Source organism: Onychomys torridus, chromosome 7 (assembly GCF_903995425.1).
Source record: "Onychomys torridus chromosome 7, mOncTor1.1, whole genome shotgun sequence".
Lineage (NCBI taxonomy): Eukaryota > Metazoa > Chordata > Mammalia > Rodentia > Cricetidae > Onychomys > Onychomys torridus.
The window spans coordinates 58,155,480-58,175,582 of NC_050449.1; the positions used below are offsets into that span (position 1 = coordinate 58,155,480).

Consider the following 20,103-nt stretch of genomic DNA (forward strand, 5'->3'; position numbering starts at 1 on the left):
CATACCTGCCTGTTTGCTGAAAGATTTCACAACAGGAGGAATTAATAAAGAGCTAATTTTAAAAGCTCATTTCTGGGTGTTGGAGATTCATCCTGGACTCGGTAACCTTGGCCATTCTACTTCACACCTTCCTGGGCCTCAGTTTCCCTCTCATGTAAGATGGGAGGAGTCGATCAGCCTTGCCTGCTGCTGTGTTTGAGTAGCCAGGCTGGTAATGGATGCACGCTAGACAAGCACTCTACCCACTGAGCTATACGCCCCCCAGCTCCCTTCCAAGGGCCCTTTAGAAGGATGTGAGGGCAACTTTATGAATGCTGACCCTGTAAGGGCTGGGAGGGTCTTGGGCTGCATATAAACATGAATAGTGCTGATGAGCTAGCATAGAACTGCCTTTGGGAGCTCAGGGACTTGATAGCCAGGTGGTCTCCACCCTTTGAGGCCACCGGACAGAGAGCAGGAATAGGCTTGGGCTGATGCTAATGACTCTTAACAATTATCCCTTCATTCCTAAGACCCTGATGTTGAGGATGCCAAGGACTTGGGGTGTGGCAAGGCTCATCAGACACCCAGCCAGCCATCAAGGATCTTGTCCGATCGTAATGATAGTCAGCCTAGTGGAGAGCACTCACTGTGTTCCTGCTGCATGCATCATCTGCTTTATGTCTCATGAGAGCCCTACAGACATATACTTCCACTTTCCTTGGCTTGCAAATGATCTGAAATTTAAGCAGGGAAAGAACCTTGGCCAGGATTAGAAAGCCAGAAGTGAAGGAGGAGGAGGTACTACATGCTTGGATGGTAATGAGTTTTGGTAGATGAGACATTCCAGAACAATACAGACCAGAGTTCAAATTCCAGCTTCCCACTACTGCCTCTGCCTATGGCAAGTCTTGTATCCTGCTTAAGCCTGGCTGTCCTCATCTGTGACAAGGGACTTTGTGGTGAGAATAGGGAGCTTCCTACATAAGTTTATAGATCAGGGCCTGAACAATAGGTACCTGCTCAGATGCCAAGCTATGAGGGTAGAGAGTAGATGCTGGTTTTCTCAGGTCCAGCACACATGTGATACCTACAGGGTATTGGGGTGAGCTGTACCCAAGCATCCCAGGTGAGGCAGATTCGTAAGCATACACCTGCTAGTCTAGGCAGGCCTACGCCAGCACCTGGGGGCCATTGTGACTTGTCCCTCAGGAGGTCCTGTGAAATGCCACTGTCATCATATGGGGAGTCTGGAATAAGGCTGTGGGTAGAAGAGAGAGGGTCGTTTTCTGTGTTAGCTTAGCCTGAGCAAAAGGATCGATCACTCAGAGCCTCCATTGGGGAGGGGCATAAGGCCTTCCTGATGCAGGAAAGCAATTACTGGGATAAAAAGGCAAGGACCAAGTTATAGTTTGGGTTCTGCTAATGTTTTAGGTTCTATTTCTGCTTTGGGGAAAAGAAAATAGGAATGAAATTCTCTGCTCAAAGGAAACTCTGGGGATCAGGAGTGCTTCAGATTGGGTTAGACAGGGTTTCAGCACCTCGGACAGTACCGTGATCTCCTCTTGCTCCTCTACTGGACAAAAACAGCTCCAGCCTGGGGGAAGGGCAGGGCAGGGGGAGAATGTCTGTTAAAGTCCTGGGGTACCTGCAGCCCTGCCCTGGCAGTGTCTCTCAGAGGAGGGGAGGAGCCTTCTTCCCCAGTACCCTGCCTAGAGAAATAGCTTAACTGTGGGTGAGGGGCAGGTCATGAGGAACTATTCACCCTTCTGCAGGCTGGGTGCGTTTTAACCCTTCTCCATGACTCCTCATTGCCACCAAAGGAACTCTACACCGCTGCTTCCTGTCACTCTGCAGTCTCATTTTGTCTGCTACGTGACCACATGTGACTCGCTCTGCCCAAACCTGTCTTTCCTCTCTTCCTCACCGCACCCCCATCTTTACTGCATCTATGAACATCCTGTCCAGTTCTCCAGATGGCCTCTTCACGAAACTTTCCATAGATGCTCCTCTCAGGAGGATTCACACTCACACCTCTTCTACATTCAAAGCCCAGGGCTCCCGCTCCGGCTGCCTCCCTGAGGACAAGGACCTGTCTCCCCTAACCTCATAGCTCCCAACCACCACCTACCATGCCTGCCACAGGAACAGTTTGCTTGGTGAAGTCTCTTTAATGAATGGAATCCTTGAGAATAGCAGGACCATTAATGTAGAAGTTTCCAGACTGACATCTACAGAAAGGGGCATGTGGGTCGCTTGCTGGTGAGGTTGGGACTTGAATCTTCCCCCATGAGCCTCTCTGAGGTTTGTGTATTTATTTATTTTGTGGGATGCATGCAGATGTAACTTGCAGGAATCAGTTATTCCTTCTACCATATGGGTACCAGGTATTGAACTCAGGTTATCAGATGTGGTAGCAACCACCCTTATACCCTTACTGCCTGAACTATCTAAACTAGTTTACTTTCAATCCTAACACTATCCGGTTTAAAGAGGAAGCAGAAGGAGCTGTCCTGCAGCACCTGAGTTCCTAGCACAAAGGTGTACCTTAGACAACCCACCTTACCCAGTGTAGAGGTTGCAGAGACTTGGAACCAGACACCCTGCCTTTAGATACCAGCATCACTGCTTTTTATAGCTGTGTAACCTCAGACAGGACACCGTCTCTCTGTGCCTGTTTTATGATATGTGAAAAGGAAATGACCATAAATCCCAATGATTAGTATGCTGATCAAGCTAATTGGTGCATGCAAAGAGTGTATTAGTCATCTTTCAACAAGTGTCAGCCCTGACGGCCGTGATTAAAAGGTTGATGCCACTGATGTCAGTTGATGCTACTGATGCCCACCTGCAGAGGCCTGAGAGCCTGTCTGGGATGCAGATGCAGATGAGATGAGAAGAAGGGAACCCTTAACTGCAGCTTCCTCCAGGGTGGAAGCCATAGGGCAGCTATGTCCTCAGAAAGGACAATAGGCTTTCTCAGCACCGAGGGAAACGCGTCTAATTTCTCAGCCGTGCGCATGTCTCTGCTGCCCACCCCACCTCTCTTTTATTAAGGCACTGCCTGATGGAGCCTCCTGCACACTTGGGTCTAGAACTAATTGCTGTTCCGACAGTGCCTGCGGGGAGCAGGCTGGGAGGTCACAGCCAGGCTGCAATGCCTTGATTTCCCAGTCCCTTCTTGTAGTCTCCTCCCTGCATGGAACCTTCAGGGGCCAGGAGATAAGGCTGACCATCCCTCAGCCTGATGCCTTCTTTTAGTTCTGGTTATAATGGGGACAGAAAGCTCAGCAGGCAGGGCAGAAGGACCCAGTGTCCCCTCCCGCAGGACTCTGGGCCCATATTTCTCCCTAGGATGACAGCATTTCTATTACCTTAAAGGGCTCATCTATTCATGCTGCAATTTTTTGAAGCCCTGTCTGCCATTATTGAGCCCCGCATGCTGGCGAGGGGAGCGGGCACTCCATCACCCAAATGAACCAACTCCTTCCTGCATTTTTCTCAGCCGTCTCCTCTCTGTCCATAGGTCACATGCAAAGCTCAGCTGCTTGGGCTAGGGAAGGCAGGAGGGGGCGAGAGTTACAGATCAGTGGGGCAGCAATTGAATTTTCTCCACGCAAGGTTTCTGGGTGTCCTTTAAAGACATCCCTCTTCGGCTTCCCTCAGCGGGCTGGATGCATAGAGCCTTCTGGGTGGCTCCTGAGCTGGAACTTTGGTGTGAGGGGAGGTGTGGCCAGGAGAGAGCGCAGGATGGTAATGACAGCCGGGTGACACACACAGCACACCTGTGCATTTCCTGTTTTAATTAATTGTTTCATTGCTCATCAGACTCTGTTCCATCAACTCTAATCCTAAGAGCAGAAAAGCAGCTTCTCGTTCCCTGCCCCGCCCCCATCACGGACTACCGTCCCGATGATTGTCATAAAAGATTTTTTCCTGATGCAGTACTCGGCATACAAATTCACCCTCTAGCTGCTGTGGCTTGTAAGCAAGACTGTGCAAAGCTTTTACAATTACCAAAAATATGGACACACACACACACACACACACACTCACTCACACTCACACTCACTCACACTCACTCAAACTGTAGGACTGCTGCCTCCTGCTATGTGGCCTTAGTAGAGTTACTTGAGTGTCTCTAGGCTTGGATTTTTTCTTTTTTATTTATCATTATTCTTAGGGGGGGGCATGTGCATGCCACAGAGATAGGTGTGTGTGTGTGTGTGTGTGTGTGTGTGTGCGTGCGTGCGTGCGTGCGTGTGTGTGTGTGTGTGTGTGTGTGTGTGTGTGTGTGTAGGATAACTTTCAGGAGGTGGTTCTCTCCTTCCACTGAAGGTTCCAGGTCACAGGCTTGCATGGCAAGTGCCTTTGTACCATTTGCTGGCTTTTTTTTTTTTAATTCAATTTTTCATCTATGAGATGGGGCTGAGCACACAGCTCAGTCAGTAAAGTACTTACCTACCAAGCACAAAGCCCTGGGTTCGATTCCTAGCACCACACAAACTTGGCAAGGTGACGCATGCTTGTAATCTCAGCACTTAAAAGGTAAATGCAGGAGGATCAGGAATTCACAGTCATCCTCAGCCACATAGAAAGTTCAAAGTTAGGCTGGGCTTTAAACAATAACAATCCATCTGTAACACAGGGAACATTTCTAGTCTGTTCTAATGTGATTCTTAGGATTAGCTAGTATAAAATGTATGCAGTGCTTAGAACAAAACCTGACATGTAGTAGATGCTCAATGAATGCTTGTTAAAATGCATCATGGGACTATGCAGGGTTTAAGTAAAAGGGCCTGAACACAGGCAAGGACTTGTGATCAGATGGGTCTGTGCTGGAAGCACTGTCCATCCCTCAGCATCTACAGCCATGTGCTCAGCCTTAGAGCCCCAGATTCCTTTCTGAACAATGGGTTAAGAAGGACAGCCATGCAGGCACAAGGACACAGAGTGAGTGGCAGCCCAGAGCTTGTCGAGGGGGTCTGGGAACTCTCTCTCAAGAGCAGAGCCAGAAGGACATGCTGTGGGGGAAGAAGCTGAGGTCAGAGAGGGGCTAGTGACTTGCCTCTGGTCACATTGCAAAACGCGGCAGAGCTGGGGTGGAGCAGAGGTGAGAACTCCAGCTAATGCTCTTTCTTGCCTCTTTCACCTGCCTGTCGAGAGCTTGTTTTCCCCTGGGCAGGAGGGATAGTGGTGAAGACGCGGGGTGGTGTGTACGAGGAAGTTAAATCATGTTGGCAATTAATCCACAGAGCAAAGTAGAGGGAATTGGCTTTGTGTCACTGAGGCTCAGGCTAGCTTCCCCCTCTGGGACTCTGTGGTTTGCGGCTTCATTAGGGAAAACTGCTGAGTCTTCTCTTCCTAGTCCACGCCACCCTTTTCCTGTGGAGCTCCCGCTGCCCTTCTCAGTGCCCTCATCATTTGGGGGTGGCCTGGCGCCGGCTCTGCAGGCAGCTAGAGGTGTCAGGGTAGGTCCCAGGCACTCATGCTTCCAACATACCCACATTTCTTTTTGCCTAAGTCACTTGTATAGCTGAGACTCTTGCTGGCCAGGATCCAAGACCTGGGTCTGACCTTCAGATTCTCGAGGGTGTCCAGAACCTCACTGGACAGTCTGAAATGCATGACTGGGGTGAAGAGGGGCACGCACCATGAGTGCCGAGCACAGCCAACCCAGTACTGTGTTCCTCTCGCTCGACACAAACCTTCAGATGGGGGTTTCGAGGACCCCCACTTTTGCAGAACAGACTGATGTTCAGGGAGGCAAGGCGACCTTCCCCAGTACATGGTAGCTGAGCTTGACACTGTTTGAACCCAGAACCTGCTTTAGCCTTGAGTCCACAGTGCCCGAAGAAGAGAGGGCTGTAATGGAGAGTTCTAATTGGCTAGAGATCTTCCTAAGCCATTAACAGGGGGAAGGACAAGTGACAGCTTGATGTCTCCCTTGGAGTGAAGTGGCCTCCCACCTCTTCCTTCCTTGGGAGGTAGGTCAGGTGCCACTAAGTCTCCCAGATGGGAAAACCGACTTGCAGAGTACACCTGTCCAAGACCACACAACCGTGGGTACATGGAGGGTGAGGGGCTAGGACCCCGGGCTCGGGGCTCCACAGCTAGGCTCCCCTCCAGCCAGTGCCAAGGACAGGACCAGCCCGGAGTCTCGTTGGGCTCCAGCCCCGGTTCTGCAACTCTTAGACGTGGCTCAAGTCACTTCATCCTTCTAGGTCTTATCTTCCTCTCCTACCAATCTGTCATCCCTGAGGCTGGTGTGATGCTCAGCAGTGACAGCGATTAGGAAGGATAGGGGACCCACGGGGGATGGGGCGGGACGCAGGCCGAGCCGGCAAAACCCACCGGGTCTGTGGTATGTGACACAGAAGAACCAGTTGTGACTGTGAACTGCATCTCCAGCCTGGCCCCAAGCCGCTTCTCTCCCCAGCGGTGACCACTAGTAATCCCATTTGTAAGAGGAATTACACAGTGCGGGAGGGGAAGAGGTTCCTACCAGGTTTGGCTATGCCTGGAGAATGAAAGATGTCACAGGAAAGGGCAATGAATAAATAAGAAAACGGAGGGTGGAACAACCTGGTTGGGGAAGAGGTACATTGTAGTCCAAGCACTCAAGAGGCTGAGGCAGGAGGATTGCAGGAAGGTTCAAGGCCAGCCTGGGATACAAAGTGAGACCCTGTTTGATGAAACGAAGTCCTAAGGGAGAGGGTGTAATTCCCTGAACCCAGCCCAGGGAAGGTATCTCGGGGGCTCCCAGAACATCAGGCCCTGGGACACAGGTGGGCAGGGGCGTGGGAAAAGTGAGAGACAGTGTGAGCTCAAGTGTCTGGGCCCTAAGGCCTGGGTGGGGACCTGAGTTTAATGCACCAGACCAAAAAAAAAAAAAAAAAAAAAAAAGCCACTGCAGCCTAGAGCAGGGATATGACAACACAGAGCTGGCCTTGACCTCATTCCTACATGCAAGGAGGTAACGACAGAGCAGCTCCAGCATACAGTTGGTGCTGGATAAGTGTCACATTCTGTAGGCACTCAATCGATGCTGGGCTCATTGCCCTTCACCTGTCTTCAGCAGGACAGAGTAGAATAGGTCCCTCTCTGCTGGGTGGCTAAGGCAGGGTCCTCTTTGAGCCTCCCTCGTTCATGACCATGGGGTGGTAGATGGTGAGGCAAGTAGTCTGCAAACTTGAGGCAGTGTAGGGAAACTCGGCCCTTTCCCTGCATCCACACGGGTGAGTGGGTCATAGGGACCCAAGGAGGAAGAGACCGAACACTGTCAAATCAGGCACCACTGGGGACTGAGGCGCAGCCATCCTTCTCAAGGTCTTCCATACTGAATACTTCCAGCCCTTGTCTCTGGTGTTCCCATCACCCTCTGCAGATAGACAAACAGCTTGAAAGGTCCCACCAGGCTCAGAAGTATCTTCCTCCACCCCAGCCTCCTTGGGCTTGGTGCCCAGTCCTGCACCCCAGCTTCCTCATAGGCACCTCTCTTGCCTGTGGCCTGAAACCACACCCAGGTCCCTACAGCAGGTCAAGCCCAGACACCTGTCATGCATATGACAGCTTAGTGCATAGTCCCAACACAGTTCACGGGCCACACACCAGTTGTTCCCACGTCTACATGAACCAGGATCCTGAAACAGTAGGCTTAGGTTGTATCCCTAGCTTTCTCCCCACCTCAGATGATATCTATGTTTATCTGAGGCATGGAGTGCACATGTGTATTAGTCCTGTATTAGTCCAATAACTGACAGTTATTGGCAGTATAAATGCACACACACACACACACACACACACACACACACACACACACACTCTTTTACTAAAAACAGTCCTCAGAGTATCTGAAAGGAGAGGTATAACCAGCCATGTCCCTTCCACGATCACCTCTTTCCATCCCTGCTCCCTTCACAGTCCACCTATACCCATTCTCAGTACCTAGAAAGGTCTCCCAATACCCAGTAGGGCCATTCTCAGACATTTAGAGACAAGTCTTTTTGCTATCTAAAAATGCCAAGGGTCTGCTGCTGCTGCTGCTGTTGTTGTTGTTATTGTTTGAGACAGGGTCTCAAGTAGTCCAGGCTGTCCTTGAACTCACTATGTAGCTAAGGATAACTTTGAAGTCCCGGTTCTCTTGTCTCTACCTGTCATGTTCTGGGATTACAGGTATGTGCCACCATGCTCAGTTTAGGTGGTACTAGGTATATGTTAGGCATGCTAGGCAAGCACTCTACCAACTGGACTACATGCCTTGCTCTGAGATGCCAGTGTTTGAGATAAACCACTCATGATGAAAGCTTGGAAGATGGTTACAATCAGTGTTTGCCCAGGAAGACTCAGACCCAGCCTTGAAGGGAAGCCTCACTCCGGCTCAGATGACTGTAATTGATGCCGAGATGGACCTTCTGTAGCTAGAAGCAGCCCCTGCTGCTCAAGCACAGCACAAGAGCTCAGGACAGGGCTCAGCCAGGGAGCAGGGTGAGGGAGAAGCCAGGAATAGGGAGCAAGCTACTGCATAAAACCCTCCCACTCAAGCAAGGGCCAGGGAGGTGTGATAGAGATGCTGAAGGCATCCCGAGTGAGCAGCACCATCAGCACCAGTAACCATCAGCACGGAGCACTTCCTGCTCTTGTATCTGACACATAGCAGTGGTTAAAAAAATACTCCCTGGCTGAGACTATACCTCAGTTGACAGAATGCTTGCCTAGCATGCATAAAGCCCTCAGTTCCATCCTCAGCACCACAGAAACTGAAGGCTGGAGAGTCAGAAATTCCAGGCTAGCCTGAACTACAGAGAGAATTGAAAGACAGTCTGGACTACCTGAGACACTGATTTAACCTGCCCCCCACACACCAATATCTTAAATGTCTGTATTAAGTCAGTGTACACGGACTGACCACAGACTTCAGCTGAGGCACTGGGCTGGAGTGAGGTTAGCAGGGCCAAACAATTCCTACTCAGCCTTCACCCTCACGTTCCTACTAGCAAATGAGAGATCACTGGAATTCCAAATGATAATTCCATTGCCGCTGTAGTGAGTACCACAGGAAAGGGGCCTTGTCTGCAAGGGGGAAGGAACAGCAGATTAAAGAACCTGGGAGCTGAAAGGGACTGCAGGTCACAGCTTGGGTCTCACTGCAACCCATGAACCCTGCCTGAAAGTCCATGGTCTGCCTTTCTAGAATTATCCCATCTCCTCCTCCAGCAAAAATACATGTGGAGAAATGCCAGGTGGGCATGACAGCCCTCCTGTGATTCCGTCCCCAGAGGAAGCCGGCTAGCAAAAAAGACCAGCTGTATCTGTGAGCTCCAGGTTTGAGAGAGCCCCTGCCTCAGTGAATAATGTGGAAGAGTGATAGGAGATGATTCCTGACAACCTCTGGCTTCCACATGCCTGTGCACATACATGCATGCACCACACACATGCACATCACATACATACATGAAAAATGGAAAAAGAAAAAGTCCATGTGGGCCAGGGCAGTTTCTCTGGTTGCTGTTTCCTGGGGCCCCTCTGCTGAGCTCTGATAGGCAAGTGGGTGTACAAGCCTCCTTAGCCTGCATGTAAAGAATCCAGTCCCACCCCATTTATACTGCCTCCCACCCACTGAGTTTATTTAAGGGGACCCAGAGATGAACTTTCACAATTTCCTCCTTCATATTAGGGAGGAGCAAACCCCTTCCGTCCTCTCTCTCCTTCGATGTCCAAAAACACTCATTAACCTCTTGACCATTTCGAGGAGAAGAGATTTTCAGCATAAGAGGCCCAGCTGTTGATTAATTTTCCCAAACAGAGCCAAACTACAAAGCAGCATATTGTGAGGGAGAAAAAAGTCAATCAGCAGCATTTGAATCACATTTCATAGAACATATAAGTCATTAGGCACCAGGGGCTAGGCCTGCTTGGCTGACTCATACAGGGAGGGAGGCAGGAGAGGCTTCGTTCTTTCGGGGGCAGCAATGAGGTTTCCACGCCACCAGTAGCTCTCTTAGATTGGGTTCAGGGTGTTAGTCCACTCTGCATCTCTAATAATGCAGGGAGAGGAGGAAGGAGAGGAGGAAGTCCACAGCCTCCTTTTATAGCAGAATGAGGAGTCCTGGTGAGCAGCCCTCTGTGGGAGCCAGGGACAAGATCCTGTAGATAGAGGCTTCTCCTTCCCAGAAGTGCTCGTGTGTTAAAGAGACAGAACAGCAGAACACATGGGCACATCCTTTGATGCCCTATGGTTCTTAGGCGGTGAATGCACTGTGTAAACAGACAGGGAGAGTCAGCTAGCAGGGGCAGCCTTATGTCACCCACAGCGACATGAGTGAGGAGTTCTCCCAGAGACCTCAACTCCAGGGAGCATGGGATTCTTGACCACAGCAGAGAATTTCAGGGCTTGTCAGTGTTAGGTGGAGATGGAGCTTATTTTGGAAAGGGATTTAGTGTCGATTAAGCATGTACACCAAAGGGGAGAGAGACAAAGGACCATTATGGAGTTGTCAGGGTCAGAGTGTGGGCCCTGGTAGTTCAAGCAGCTTGTCCCTGTCACCTATCCTCAGTGGGCCAATCAAACAGAGAGATGGAAATCATAAGAGGAGGTGTATTCAAGGGGTCATATGGCCACAAGAAGCCCAGTGACACCCCATTCTCACCACCTTGTCCATCCTGGGGTTTTGACATGGGGTTCACGTTAGAAGGCTAGAGGCATACATAACTAAGCAGTCATGGTCAAGGTGTGGGCTCCCCCCATCATCATCTGGGCTCCAGCCTCTCCCATGGGCAGTTGCATCGTCAGAGCTGTGTGAGATTTCCTCCTGGAAGACAAGTTCTCTTCCTGGCCAGCACCAAGCCTCAGCCTTTTCCTTCTCTCAGCATGAGATTCCTGGGGAAATTCCAATTTCTCATTAACAAAATCCCATCAACAAACATTCTGATGGCCAAAGGGAGGACACATTGTCTCCTTAAAATACCATCATTCCTGCCAGGATAGCTGCAGGACCCTAAGAGGACAGTGCACGCTCACATGTGGGGATGCAGTTCTCAGAAAGTGTTCTGTAATTCATTTTTATTCATTATTGCTGTTGTGTATGTAGGAGTGCAGTTGCACACGTACGGAAGCACATGTGTGGAGGTCAGAGGACAACTCTGTAGAGTTGCTTCTCTCCTTGCACACTCACGTGGGTTCCAGGATCAAACTCAGCTAGGTTTGCATAGTGAGTGCTTTTAGCTGCTCAGACATCCCCTGGGGGTGGGTTTCTTAAGAGAAAGCTCCCCTCAGCATCTTTGTAGTCATATATACAGTTTGGGTGACTTCTGAAGTGCCATTGTTCAAAGGGTTTTAAGAAATTTGGGGTTTTTATTGGTGGTGGTGGTGGTAGTTTGTTGGGTTTTGTTCTTCAGTGAATGAGACCATAGAGTTCTCCTGAAGAGTGCTAGACAGGATGCAGGCCGATAATATAAAAACATGGGCCAAAGGATGGAAGGAGTTGGTATTCTACTAGATCACAAGGATGTTAAGATATGCTTTCCCCATAAATGAGGTAGTCTCGCTTGTGAGATTTAGAAAGTTTCAGTGTATGTCAGTTTGCTTTGGAGAACTGCATGGTTATTTCTAACTCGCTCTATATTACAGAAAACAAATTTTGTGTGGTCAGCAGGAAAGTAGAGGTGCTAAAAACATGGGTCTCTTCTGTCATTCTCTTGGGCTTTCTTTCTCCTACTTATCAAAGGATAATTCATTAGTTGTTGATGGATACAGCCCATCACAGTGGGAAAGGCTGGCTTGGCAGTCAGAAAGCAGAGGGACCACACTGTGTCCACAACAGGGACATTACAGGCTTCCAGCTGAAAGAGTACATCTAAACTCCAAGATCATGCTGCAGCCCTCAAGTGTGTCTTATACTATGGGAGCATCCTTATTTGAAATGTTCATGAAAAAGGAAGGGTATGCAGGTACATGTAAAGGAGACTGTGCAATGCCCGTGTAGCGGAAAAACTATATAATGTCCGTGTAGAAGGGAGACTCTGTGTAGGTCATCTTCACAGCAAGTTTTGTAACTTGTGATGGAACTCTTGACTCTCAGCTGGTGAGACACTTCAAACAGACTGAGATGAGGTGCCCCATCTTTCTTCATGGGCCCTCGATGTTTCCTCCTTCCTCTTTTCCTCCTTTTAGGAGCTTGCTATATAGGCCAGGTTGGTGTCAAATTTGCAGTTTGTTCTTCAGTGAAGGAGACCAGAGATTTGTTTTCCTGAGGAGCCCTGGACAAGATTAAAGGCTGATAATATAAAAACATAGGCAGAGGCTGGGCCCCGATCATCCTGTGTCCCTGGAGCCTAGAACATGGCTCTACACTGGCCCCATAGCAAACATTCATAGAATTGCTGGCCTGAGCAAGAAGCATGGGGACAGAGCCAAGGCTGTCTGGTTCTGCCCACAGTGCAAGCCAATGTGTACCCACAGTCCACCTGGGTCAAAATACATGTATCTAGGATCATGTCTTGGCAGAGTTCCAAACACTGATGGTTTAGCTTTGAATATAATCAAACTGATTCTTCAAAGTAGAAAAACAGATCTATCAGAGGCAAATAACATGGAAGTAAACTTTGCTACACAAGCTCATGGAAACATGGGACCAACTGCCTAGCTTTAGACACAACCCATATTAGCAAGATTAAGGCTTGTTAGTGACTCTTGGTAGCTAAGGAGGTATCAGTTGAGCCAGGCCAGGGACTACCCTACATAGCCTCACCAAGAAGGCTAAGCATTGGCTTACAGCAAATGCCTGTCACCAGAGGCTGCCAATCAGCTGCAGAACCAGCTGACCCACAGCTCATAGGCTGGAGTCTAGGGAACCAGAAGCCAGCTGGAGGGGAACTTGCACTGGGGCTTGTTGAACTGTGAAGGTCAGGCAACTGAATTTACTAACAGTGGTAGATGGCAAAGCATGCTGAAAGCCAGTGGACAGCCAGAGCAGAATTACACACTTGGCACCATGGCCTCCTACGCTGTCTTTTTCTTTCCTTTCTCTGAGTACTGAGGATTGAACTGGAGACCCTGTGCATACCATACAAGCTCTCTAACATACACACGCACACGCATACACACACACCTTTTTTACTTTTTGCTTTGAGACAGGGTCTTACTAAGTTGTCCAGGTTGGCCTTGATTTTATCATCTTCCCACCTCAGCCTCCTGAGTAGCTGGGATTACAGGCTTGTGCTACCAGGCCCAGATTCTCCTTTTTTTCCCCCCTCTCAGGGACAAATGAAAGTATTTGGAACATTGCTTGGCATAGGGTGGCCTTGCAGAAAATGGTCTTCCCAGCCCCTAAGACTATGTACTTGGTGTATGCTAGTTAAAGAGGTGAGAAGGGGGAATGAGCAGGCAAGCTCACGGGGCTGACAGGAAAAGGCCTCAGAGTTAGGTTTCTGCTCTCTGAGAAAACACACTTCTGTGGCCAGCCTGGCATTGTTGAGTTGGTGAGAAGTGGATCTGTCCTTCCCCATTTCCTCCTGCTTAAATCCTGAGGGGCTTGTCATTGTCTTTCATTTTTATTTTATTATTTTTCTGTGTCTGGGTGTTGCCTGAATGTATATCTGTGTGCCTGGTGTCCACTGAGGCCAGATCAGGTGTCAGATTCCCTGGAACTGAAGTTACAGGTGGTTGTCAGCTGCCATGTGGGTGCTGAGAACCAAAAGTGGGTCCTCTGGAAGAACAGCCTGTGCTCTTAACCTGGAACCATCTCTCAGGCTCTTGTCATATTCTTTTTAGATGTTATATCTTTCCACAAATAGCAAGGTTTATCTAAGGCTTACTTATTTTATTTATTTTGTGGAACTGGGGGAGGGGATCAAACTGATGGGATCAAATTTGCCTTGCACTTGCTAGGCAAATGTTCTGCCACTGAGCCATACCCCATCCCTCATTATTATTATTTTTTAATTAAAGGTCTTAAAAATATTTTTATTGCCAGGCACATGCCTTTAATCCCAGCACTTGGGAGGCAGAGGCATGCAGATCTCTGAATTCGAGACTAGCCTGATCTACAGAGTGAGTTCCAGGATAGACAGGGTTACACAGAGAAACCTGTCTTGAAAAAAAATTTTTTATTTATGTGTATATGTATATCTGTGTGTATGCCACATGTGTACAGGTACTGCAGAGACCAGAAGAGCTCATTAGATCCCTTAGTGCTGAAGTTACAGTTGGTTTGAGGTGTTCGGTGTGGATGCTGGGAACAGAACTCAAGTCCTTTGGAAGAGCTGCAAGCATGTTTTCCTACTAAGCTATCTCTCCGGCCCCTTCCATAGATTTTCTTTGTTTTGTTTCATTTTTTTTTTAAATGTTGTGGGTATCCACCAGAAAAGACTGCTCAGACATGGGTTTAAGCCAACAGAAAGCCTTTATTATCCAGCCAACAACTACTCTGAGTATTTGTGATCCCAGGGTAGCACCAGGCCTTCCTCAGGGTGAGCTTTTAATCACAAAAACCATGTTCTGGGTTGACATACTTCAGTTAACAAGAACAGTTAGCCAGAGCAGAACCAAGAAACCACAAATCAAGGTTAGAACATTGAGAGACTTTCCCAGAACTATGGGCTTTGATGGGTTAGGCCTTTGTTTTAGTTTTGGCAGGTGGTGCTGTCTTCGTACTGAGTTTTACAGCTTGAATGGCACTTCCATCACGGAGTCAGTTGTGCTAAGGTGTGGGGGCTATTACAGATTTAGAGACAGTGTCTCAAGTGGCCCAGGCTGGCCTTGAACTCACTATGTAGTTAAGGATGACCTTGAACTTCTGATCCTTCTGACTCCATCTCCCTGGGATTCCAGGTATGAACCACTATGCCCACTTTATGCAGTGCTGGGGACAGAACCCTGGGCCTAATGAATGCCAGGTAAACACTCTTACCAAATGAGCTGTACCTCCAACTGTCTTCAGGCCCCCTTACAGTTGTTCACTCCTGGAATACCCCCAGCCTGGGCCACTATGTTGTCTTGCCCACATCAAGCTGTATCCTGGGCAGCCTTCATTGCCCACAAGACTCAGAGGTCCTCACTCCCAGCCTCTGCCCTGTACCTTGATCTTTCACCTCCCCCACCCCAGGAGCTACCATCACTGCCAGTACCCTTGGCTGTACCACCCACATCCCCCTCTGAGGCTCCACCCACATCCACCCCTGAAGCTGAGGCACTCATTCTAGCCTGGAGCTAGAAATCAGTGGCCCTCTGTGGTGCTCTGTTTTAGAATTTGGCCTTAAAGACAGCCAGCTCTCGCTGGGCGGTGGTGGCACATGCCTTTAATCCCAGTACTCGGGAGGCAGGAGTTGGATCTTTGGAAGTTCGAGGCCAGCCTGGTCTACAGAGGGAGATCCAGGAAAGGCGCAAAGCTACACAGAAACCCTGTCTCGAAAAACGAAAAAAATAAAAAACAAAAAAGACAGCCAGCTCTCTTAGAAGTCACGCCATCCTTGGACAGCAGATAGCTCATGACTGGCAAAGATCCCTCCTCCCAGGTAACTCTGGGCGCTTTCATCCCGAGCTTCCTGACAGCTGGGGGAGGCCATCTTTGCAGTGGCAGCCTCTTTGGTTACCTTGTGCCTGCCTGGTCACCTTTCCTGACCCCACTTCAGGGTTGTCTGAGATCTGTATCCTCATGTCCCAGCAGGGCCCCCAGAGAGGCTGGTTCACAGCACCCTGTGACATGGTCAAGGAGCCAGCCTGGGAGCAAAGAGACCCCAGCTACCTTGGGCTCCGTGACCTGGCTTTCTCATGTAACTGCCTTTGCTGGGTCGTGGGAAGAATAGGAAGCAAGAGCTTGTGTGGTGGGAATAAAAGGAGACTGCATGTGATCCCCAGAGAGCACTAAAGCCACCGTCAGTACCATCTGACTTCGCTAAGGCACCAACAAATGGGGACAGGCTGCCTCTCTCTGTGCACCGTGCTGGTGAGAATTAAAACAGACTGAAATCTCACATGGCTCTGGCCTGTAATCTCAGACTGAAATCTCACATGGCTCTGGCCTGTAATCTCAGACTGAAATCTCACATGGCTCTGGCCCGTAATCTCAGACTGAAATCTCACTTGGCTCTGGCCCGTAATCTCAGCAAGCTGCAGGTGGAGGCAGAAGGATCAAAGGTTCAAGGTCATCCTCAGCTACACAGAGTCGGAGGCCAGCCTGTAATACAAGAGACCCTGTCACCTCCCATCCCCACCCTTCTGACTCCCAACCCCCATACTCCCCCACAGTTCAGCAGATAGGAGGTACCAGGTTACAAGCTGTGTTGCTGAGACCTAATGCAGACAGACTCCTGGGGTCACATTCCCAGGGACTTTGCCCACCCTAGCTAGGGCTCTGGTGTGGAGGCTGGGACCCTCCCCCAACTGGAGAGAATCGCTGCAGCTGCCGGGAATTCCCACCTGTGTGTTGGCCTCAACCAGCATGGTCTTCTCTTCAGTTCAAGCACCTGCCTCCAACTAAAACCATAGAGCCAGCAGTACCTCCTGGGGGCTCTAGGGGAGGATCAGTTTCCTGCTTGTTCATTTCCGGTTGCCGGCTGGATCTGGTCCTGTGACTGTCGACCAAGGTCTCCATGCTCTTGCTGGCTGTATAAAGCTCAGCCTAGAGGCTATCACCTTCGTTGTTTGTGGGAGGAATTAGGGTACGTGTCTCTCTAATCACTTGATTTAAGGACTCTGATATTAGGCCCACCTCCATGATCCAAGTACCTTAGTGTCTCTGTCTCGAGGTCCTCTGTCACATCTGCAAAGTTACTTTTGCCAATAACAGAAGGGGCCAGACATGGTGGTTCATGCTTTTAACACACACACACACACACACACACACACACACACACACACGCACACACACACACACCCCCAACTCTCGGGCAGAAGCAAGCAGGTCTCTGTGAGCTTGAGTGCAGCTCTGGCTACGCAGTGAGACCCTGTCTCAAAGAAGAGACTAGGTGCTGGGAATGAGAGCATGGGCACTGGGAGCACACTGCACTACCTACACAGCCACCCAGCCTGGGAACATCGCATCTCACACCCAGGCCCTCTTTGTGCAGGGAGAGGTGTGTGCGGTTCCCTGCACTGCCGGGACCTACGGTCCCAACTGCTCGTCTGTATGTAGCTGTAGCAATGGCGGCACCTGTTCCCCTGTGGATGGTTTCTGCACCTGCCAAGAGGGTAAGTCTCCCTCCAGCTCCATCTTCAGGCTCAGGTGTGCCCACAGCTGAGGGGCTCCGGTGTGACTGCTCAAGCCCCGTCACCACTCAGGTTCAAAGAGTTTGTGCAGGTCAGATTACAGCCAAGGAGAGCCAGAGCTGGAACCAGGAGACTAGGAGTGTAGGAGAGTCTCCTTCTGGGTTTGGAATTGCTGAGAGCATGGAGAGAAGGTGGGCCACGTGGGCTGCAGGGACAGAATGGGGAGACTGAGTTCCCTGAGCCTGTATGACTTAGCTGGTGGAAGGTAGAAGGATTCTGTGGAGGTGCTAGTGGTCCATAGAGACACAACCACTGTCAAAGGCCTGGCCCACGCTGGGTATGCTGGTAGACACCTGTAATCCCAGCACTTGGGATGCAGAAGTAGGAGAAATTGTAGTTCTGGATTAGCCTGGGCTAAAGAAGTGCTCTCTGAAATAACTAAGGAAGGTCCAGCCCAAGACAGGGAGAGAAAAGGGTGCACCTGGCTCCTTTCTGTTCTAGTCTTGGGGTCAGATCTCCCTCAGGAATCCCACTTGGAGGTAGCAGCTGGGAAGCAGGGGTCTGCAGTCCTCAGGGGTAGCCTTCTGCTTGAGGAAACAGAGGAGGGAGAGCTTTGGTCCTGGAGGCAGAAACAGTGTCAGACTTCAGAATGGAGATATGCTGCTGAACCCCACCCATGGCCTGGGTGAGGGGGGCATCCCAAAGGCCAGTCCCCTGGTCCAGTGGGCCCATTTCCAGGCAGCATAAATGGTGTAAACACTGTGTCAGGGACGGAGATCTAGGCAACTGTGGTGACAGGGATGTTGCCCGAGGAGCTGGGGAAACGGGCAGAAAGTCATGCTGGGCATGGCTAAGTGATACCTTTTGCCCTCTCCCCAGGGTGGCAGGGCCCGGACTGTTCCCTGCCATGTCCCAGTGGGACGTGGGGCCTGAACTGCAATGAGACTTGTGTCTGTGCCAATGGGGCAGCCTGCAGCCCCTCTGATGGCTCCTGCGCCTGTACCCCAGGCTGGCTGGGGGACTCCTGTGAACTGCCCTGCCCAGTGAGTACCCACCATGGTCCCTCGTGCCTTCTCCCTGGGGGTGGGGAGGCGACACAGTCCCTAGAGAAGAGTTCTGAGTCAGGAAGTATTAACCTCTGTGTGGCCTCTACCTACTCTGGGCCTTAACCGTCCTATCTATAAAATGGCCACTCAGACTTCAATGCTTTTCCCAGTGCTGCTCTTGGGAAGCAGACTGACCGGAAGCTACAGAATCCACCCTCCCCCCCCCAAGGTACTCTCAGTCCTCCCCTAAAGCAGCAGAAAGGCCATTTCTGGGTGGTAGTTGAGTTGCGGTCTGGTTACCGCTAGGGATGGGGCATGGGGCCAAGCCTTTGAGCAGCAACCCCAACTCAAGCACTGAGCCTTGGGCTGCTAGACCAACGGACAGGAGACTGAGCATGGGGCTGATCCCTTCCTCCTTGAGTGTGTTTCTCCAGCTGCTTCCCATTTTTAAAGTGAGACCGGCTGAAGCCGTTCCAGATGTTGGTGTAAGAACTAAGAGAACAGGGCAGAGTGGGCACTTGAGACCTTATGAGCATGTTTCCTTCCCCAGTGACGAGAGTAGGCGCTCCTCATTCCACAGGTGGGATAGTCGTGTCAGAATCCACAAAGTGTGGTTTGTTTTGTGAGACAGGATCTCTTGAGCTCACGGCAATCTTGCCTTCACCTCCCAACTACTGGGATTACAGGCGATCCCTGCCTCCCTCCGCCATGCCTGTCAACAACAAAGTGTATTTTAATCTATAATTTGAATGACCACCTGGAGGCTGCTCCTGTTCCTGTTAATACAGCCAGATGATCATTTGGAGTGACTTTTTCACAGCCCCGTTGGTCCCCAGTCACAAAGCATCACGGCTGTGCCCTAGTCCCATCTCTGGATCCCTGAAGAGCTGATGGAAGAGGGTGAACCTCTAGGAGCCTAGGGATGATCAGTTTTCTCTGCCTCTTCCCCACAGGATGGCACGTTTGGGCCGAACTGTAGCGAGCGTTGTGATTGCAGTCACGCCGATGGCTGTGATCCTGTCACAGGCCACTGCTGCTGCCTGGCAGGATGGACAGGTAACCTCTGCCCTGCCATTGCCAGGGCCTGTGAAGCCAGGCTCTTTGTTTTCCCTCTCTCCTCATGACTATTCATCTATCAATTTCTTCCTCCCCTCCACCTGTTCCCTTTCAGCCCAGTACAGAGATATTTATTAAAAACACACAATGTTGAGGCTTTGTCTTCAGGACAACACATTTCAAGGCTGACAGGTGCTCAGCCTGTGTATAGAGAACATGGCACTTCAGAATCTCAATCCTTATATCTATCTCACATAGGGCAAACCCTGCTGCTTCTCTCCAGCCCATTGATACTATGAGTCCCCATCTCTCATCTGACCTACCTTCACCTCCTGGTTGGTCTCATGCCGTCCATCCTGCCCAGGTGAATACATTCTGCATATAGTGAGCAGAGGGAACCTATAAATCAGTCTCTCACTTCTGTGGCTTGATGGAACTGATGTTAAATCTAAGATACTGGCCAGATACAGTGGTGCACACATGTAGTCTCAGCACTCTGGAGAGAGAGGCAGGAGGATCAGAAGTTCAAGGTCATCCTTCGCCACATAGCCAAGTTTAAGGTTAGCCTGGGCTACATAAAACTTTGTCTTGGAAAAAAAAATAACAACAACAACAAAAAAAAAAAATCCAGAATTCTTGTCATAAGGTCCCACCCCCTGTGATGTGGGTCTGCCCAGCTCCTCTTTTCTGCCCTATTTCCAGCACTCAGTCATTCCATACCTGGGCCAAAGTAAACTTTATTTTATTAAAGATGGATCTCATTGTGTTGCTGTGTCAAGTGTAGAATGAATCCTAAAGGGTCTTACTAATAAAAAC

At 50.0% G+C, this 20,103-nt stretch overlaps 1 protein-coding gene across 13 annotated transcripts in view; it reads left to right on the forward strand.

Moving 5' to 3' along the window:
* Positions 1-20,103, forward strand: part of Megf11 (multiple EGF like domains 11) — a 322,995-nt gene that overhangs the window by 273,610 nt on the left and 29,282 nt on the right. For all 13 annotated transcript variants that reach the window (XR_004945398.1, XR_004945399.1, XR_004945400.1 and 10 more), the window contains 3 exons: positions 17,047-17,167; positions 18,065-18,228; positions 19,185-19,287. Coding sequence is in view for 10 of the 13 variants with exons in the window: in XM_036191919.1 (XP_036047812.1) it covers positions 17,047-17,167; positions 18,065-18,228; positions 19,185-19,287 (388 nt within the window). In the remaining 3 variants the exon portion in view is untranslated. The remainder of the gene's footprint in view (positions 1-17,046; positions 17,168-18,064; positions 18,229-19,184; positions 19,288-20,103) is intronic.